Here is a 6,000-nt window from a genome sequence, read left to right on the forward strand (position 1 = left end):
GCAATTAAAGGACACAAAATGGAAAACAAATGTGTAGATACAACTGTCATACATCTTGGGCAACTTGAGTTTGAACATGAGACAGAAACGATACATGATATGGTAATAGTGCAACCTGGATTACATTTACATGTACATCTTTTGGAAGTCAAAGTCGAATTCATAGGCAAAGTCAACAATCAACAATCAAAACAATAACAAAACAAAAAAACAACAATCAACACAATCAAGATCCACATTCAACAATCAAATAGAATATTTGACATCATCTTTAAAACATCTCCGGACTGTAATTGAGATCTGTGGGAAGGTGGATCAAAGCAGCAAGCATTGATGACCGACAGTAACCCACCCACCGTGGGAGAAGATGATATTTCTTGGGTGATAAAAACCTGATAGCGGGAGGGAAGCGGATCATTCATCGCGCCTTCCTTAATGAGAAAATGGCAGTCGAGTGCGACACCAAAAGTCTGCTGGAGTGTCGCAGCCGACAGATAGGCATGGCCTGTATAATACACACATGTTGTGTTTACCGGACCGATTGTCACCCTGTACCATGTAAATGGGTTATAATCAAGGTGAAAGAAAGTCCAAGTGTTCATTTCAATTTTTCATCCGTGTGAGGCAACTTCCAATCAAAGTTGTGTTTGAGAAGGTGCCAAACACAGTTAATTCAATCTTTGCATGTAATTGATGTACATGTACTTGCCCATAATTTACAATCAACATGGTCTATTTTTTTATATTCTTTTTTACCTGGGTCAATAATTTTTAAAAATTTAAAGCTTGATACTGTTCTTTATAAATGCCCACACTACCCTGCCTGCCATGATGTACAAATCAGAGAAGTATGTTTTAACCAGAAGTTGTACAATCCATTAGCCAATTTGTCAATTCATCTACTTTATAATGTATGCTCCACCTGTAGTACTGTACCATTCTATCTGCTCTAGACACACTGGTTGTGTGTACGTCCCTCATTAATCTATGTACATTTGCTCATCAAATGTACTCAAGAAGTGCTTAATAGGTGATAACTTACATAAACTCCCTTTGAAAATTGTACAACAATGATCGCACAAGGTGAGATTTGGTTATATAACAACACTTCATTAACACTAGGTTCATAATAGCCCCTAGATAAGGAAATATTGACACATAGAAGCCTAGGGTTGCTTGGCAAGGTGACAGAAATGGGGCTGTTAAGTATCAATATTGATTTCTCCGTCTTTCAGGGGGGGGGGGGGGGGATGCAGTCCCCTTTATTTCAATGGTTGTATACACTGCTGTGAATCTACATGTACATTTTTAAACTGGTTTGCATACAACATATATATTGTTACATCTACAGAGAGATTATTAATAACAATAAAAATCTGAAAGAGAGATGTAAATATGACCAACAAAGGACCTCAGTAACAAGGGCATCAACTTGAGGGAGGGGGTGGAAAGGGTTTTATCATCTTATTTCCATCTTTCGTTCCCCTTCCTATCTTCTCTTATCTTCCCCAAATGTTTTCTTTCGAAATGGAGGGCATGTGGCTCCCTGTAGCCTGTTCCCCCGTAGCCACAACACTGGTTGAAATAAAATTTAAGGTTAAGTCTCTCTCTCTCTCTCTCTCTCTCTTTCTGCAGTATCTACATGATCATGACATCGTGCACAGAGATCTGAAGCCAGAGAACCTCCTGTACGCCGATATGGGCGACGAAGCACCCCTCAAACTGGCCGACTTTGGCCTTTCAAAGATCATCGACCAAGATGTTTCGATGAAGACCGTTTGCGGAACACCTGGTTACTGTGGTATGTGAAGAATGTTTATTTATTATCGTAATAATCCGAATTATACGTAAATATTTACGCAGGTGAGAAATGTCATGCATAAAACGGTTGACTGTGGTAGCAGAGACATTTCGAGCTTGATCGAGTCTGCATGTACATGTTTGGAAAAATGCATGTTATTCCAGAATTAGACTTTTAGACTACAATGGGCAGAAATTGATAGACAATATGGGTAAAGGGGGAGGGGGGAGGGAGGGAGGGGGAACACAGTATCGAATTCCAACCATGATTTGTTTGTCCATTATGTTGCCTCTCCCCCACTCAATTCACTCAAAATTGAGTGCTTTTTGGGGCTTGTCAGAGAATATTGGAGGAAATAGTTAGGTACCATATAAAATCTATGTTCTGAAGCAGGGCATTTTTCTGCATTGCCTCCAATGACTGGGGTAAAAATACACTCTAAAGTAATTTGATCACTTTCTTAGTTGGAAAGGTTCTTTATAAAGGTATTTCTAAACAAATATTTACAGTGATTTTTGCTTGTTTGTCTCTGCAGCACCGGAAGTCCTGTGTGGGAAGCCATACTGCAAGGCAGTGGATATGTGGAGTGTAGGAGTGATCACCTACATCCTCCTGTGTGGCTTCGAACCATTCTACGATGACAGAGGAGATAACTACATCTACAAGAAGATCATCAGAGCAGACTATGCCTTCATCTCACCGTGGTGGGACGATATCTCCGATAGCGCCAAGGTAAATGATTAGTGGTTGTAGAATCTTAAAGTATTTGTGAAAAAAAAGTTGAAAAAATTGAGCGAACATTAGATGAAAAGATGAAAAGAAGTTCAGTCAAACTACAAAGACCACATTTTTTGTTCCCTTGACAAAGTTTTTTTTCTTGAAACATGTACTAAAGGAACCTGTTTACAAAGACATGAAAACAAGTTCAATCAAACTTGCTTAAGTGACCACCTGTCTACAAAGACTGCATTTTTTGTTACCCTTGAAAATGGTTTCTCATTGAAACATGTACTTAAGGAACCTGTCTACAAAGGCCACTTTTGTCTTTCCCTTGGGCGGTCGCTATAGACGGGTTTGACTGTATGAGTGATCTATTCCAAGTTGTATTCATCTGAATCAATGTGTCAAAAGGATTAAATTTCCTTCTAAGGGGTTGCCTTCAATTTTGTTTTGTACTAATTAATGATTCATAAGGAAATCAATTTAGAGGTGACATGGTTGAATGATTTAAAGCACTTGAACAAAGATCTGAAGGGCAAGGGTTCTAACCTCTGTGTGGCCCAAGTGTCCTGGTGACAAGGATTAATGCCTTACCAAAGGGCAGTAGCGCATCCACTTGTTTTTCGAACCCGGGTCGCCGGAATAAGAGACCACTGCTCTACCAACTGAGCTATTGTCATTTTTTTTTTCTTCTTCTCATTATAGGATTTTATTGACAGACTTCTGGTGACGGACCCCAAGAAGAGACTATGCGCAGAGGGCGCCCTTCATCACCCATGGGTCAGGGAAGAGAACAGCGCAGCCAGTACCAAGAACATACCATGCACAACCATTGAGAACATCAAGGAATTCAATGCCAAGAGAAAACTGAAGGTACAGGACTATAAGAGGATGAGGCCGACGGAGGTGTTACCGTATGTGGTGGTGGTGGTGGTGGTGTTGGTGTTGGTGTTGGTGTTGGTGTTGGTGTTGGTGTTGGTGTTGGTGTTGGTGTTGGTGTTGGTGTTGGTGTTGGTGTTGGTGTTGGTGTTGGTGTTGGTGCTGGTGTTGTTGTTGGTGTTGTTGTTGGTGTTGGTGTTGGTGTTGGTGTTGGTGTTGGTGTTGGTGTTGGTGTTGGTGTTGGTGTTGGTGTTGGTGATGATGGTGATGGTGATGGTGATAATGATAATGAAGATGATGATGGAAAGAAATGGTCCACAATTCTTTGCCGCTTAAACAAAATATCATACATGTAGTTCATACCGGTAGTTCATTTTTATTTCTTCTTTCACGAGCTTTTGCACATCAGATTTCAAAAACGAAAGACAAAGTACCAGAACAGCAGATTATCAACATAACGAACATATTTGAAGTGCAATATTAATATTCAACATACAACTTGTGTCATTAACAAAACAAATTCTATGAAAAGTTACTTATGTAAGATCATGTTTTGTACATGAAAGAAAGAGAGACCTTATAGAAGCTGGGCTTGTTAGAGCGAGGTCCTCAAACAGAAAAGCCTACAAACAAATCATGTTCTCATTCAAAATATATCAGGCTTTAAAGTTAGTCCTTAGATGTTGCTGTCCTTATGGTAGCAGATAGCTAGTTATGTAGAAGATGGCAATTTAATGCTTCCATGGTCAATTCCATTCAAATTTGTCCTATACCGCTCAAAACATGACCTAGAAATTCCCACAACCAGGGATGCAGAAACTGAAACAGAATATGAAATGTGACTTTAATGATCTGTGTCAAGAATGTTTTCATGGCCACTGGTTCGAAAAGGGGACAAAATACATTTCATGCTGTGTAGTCAGCAGGAAGGCAGCCTGTAATTTTAATTGGCATGCTTTAATACATGTTTGTAGGGTAGATGTATACTTATTCTAAAGGCGCAGAGAGAGAGAGAGAGAGAGAAAGAGAGTTAATCATGCCCCCTGCTTGCAATGTAAATTAATATTGATATGAGAGCGCTATAATTGCCCTTGCAACTTCATTAAAGACAGCTACTTCACCCGATCCTGTGTAATGACTGAGGAGATCAAATATTATATGATAAACCGAGGATATCTTCAAAGATATATTCAGAAATCAAGTCAATTATGTTGCATTTGCTCTCTTTGCTCACTGATATCCTGACATGTACACTGTATCATTTGCTCCATCTTCAAATCCAAATTGTTTAAAATACTTAGATTCAGGGACATGTATCTTGTGCATGGTCTCCGAATTCACATCTATTTTGCTAAATATCCTGACATGTATTATGTGCCCAATCTCCACATTGATATATATTACACTTTGCAATTCTAACATGAATTGTGTGCACCATCTCCTTCCTTTCTCTCCCCCCCCCCTCCAGGCTGTAGCAGCAGCAGTGATTGCAATGCAGCGCCTAGGAGCCATGGGTGAGATCATCCCCGCCTTCGCTGCCGCCTCCGGAGGCTCCGAAGCAACCACCATGAAAGGAGCCGTTATGGCGGCCGCAGCGACAGCCTCTGCAGCAGAATAGAGGGCACCAGACCCTTCCACGAGATGAGATGAGAGTCCCCTTCCTTATCCGCATGTGTTACAGCTTCAGAAACGTTGGGTCAAACCTGTATACAAAGATCGTTCAAGGTGAACAAGAAAAGCTGTCTTTTAAAGCCCCACTGCACAACTTATAGCTACTTGGGCCCTCTATATTGCAAAGAATGCCTAATCGGTGCCTGTTGGTCCCCCATGATCCTCTTTTTTGATGTGAATTGAGAGCTGATTTGATGAGATAACCACCTGTCAGTGACCTTGCAGGGAAGCCTAATCTTCCTGGCTAAAATAGTGCAGACAGGCTTTAAGGTGAACAAGAAAAGCTGTCTTTAAGGTAAACGTAGGTTCCCTTTTAAAAAGGTTTCAGTTAGAAGCACTGTTCAAGGAAACAAATTTACTTTTTATTGACAGGTTTTATTTGTCATACAGCTCCACTTAATACAGTTTCATTAATAAACACTGCTCAATGTAAACACTAAATGTGGTCTTTATAAACAGATGTTCTTTATATACAGGTTCACTTGTACTGGTTTCATAGAGAAATGCTGTTCAAGGGAAAACCAAATTTGTGGTCTTTAAAGAAAAGTTGTTGTTTAAGAAGGTTTTACTTATTGAGCCCTGTAGATGTTTATAATGTCATGTTGTTTCAGTGTGACCTTTCTACAGTCTGATACAGTCAAACATATGACATTTTCCTCCAATGGTAAAAGGTAAATAGGTAAAAAAGTTGATAAGTTTCTATCGAATCTCTTCATCTGAACTCACCATTCAGAAAGTACATTCCACATAAGGACCTTTCATGTTCTTAGGCTAGGTTAACAATACCTGAGCCCTGTTCCATAAACTTGTAAAACCTATCATCGATACCAAATTTCCATAATTAATAATAGATCCAAATTTAAGAGAGCAAATGTGTCAAAGAACATTTGGTACATATTATTGGTAACAACCTTTAGGGTGGTAATGTT

The 6,000-nt window shown here is 39.7% G+C and overlaps 1 protein-coding gene across 1 annotated transcript in view; it reads left to right on the plus strand.

Moving 5' to 3' along the window:
- The window catches only part of LOC592450 (calcium/calmodulin-dependent protein kinase type IV), a 43,408-nt gene extending 37,665 nt beyond the window's left edge, over positions 1–5,743 (plus strand). Inside the window, exons 5-8 of the mRNA XM_030976957.1 lie at positions 1,636–1,801; positions 2,337–2,533; positions 3,227–3,394; positions 4,869–5,743. Of these exons, the coding sequence (XP_030832817.1) occupies positions 1,636–1,801; positions 2,337–2,533; positions 3,227–3,394; positions 4,869–5,018 (681 nt within the window). The 3' untranslated portion in view covers positions 5,019–5,743. The remainder of the gene's footprint in view (positions 1–1,635; positions 1,802–2,336; positions 2,534–3,226; positions 3,395–4,868) is intronic.
- Positions 5,744–6,000: the final 257 nt, after the last annotated feature.

This window comes from Strongylocentrotus purpuratus, unplaced genomic scaffold (assembly GCF_000002235.5).
Source record: "Strongylocentrotus purpuratus isolate Spur 01 unplaced genomic scaffold, Spur_5.0 spur5_scaffold_9, whole genome shotgun sequence".
Taxonomy (NCBI): domain Eukaryota; kingdom Metazoa; phylum Echinodermata; class Echinoidea; order Camarodonta; family Strongylocentrotidae; genus Strongylocentrotus; species Strongylocentrotus purpuratus.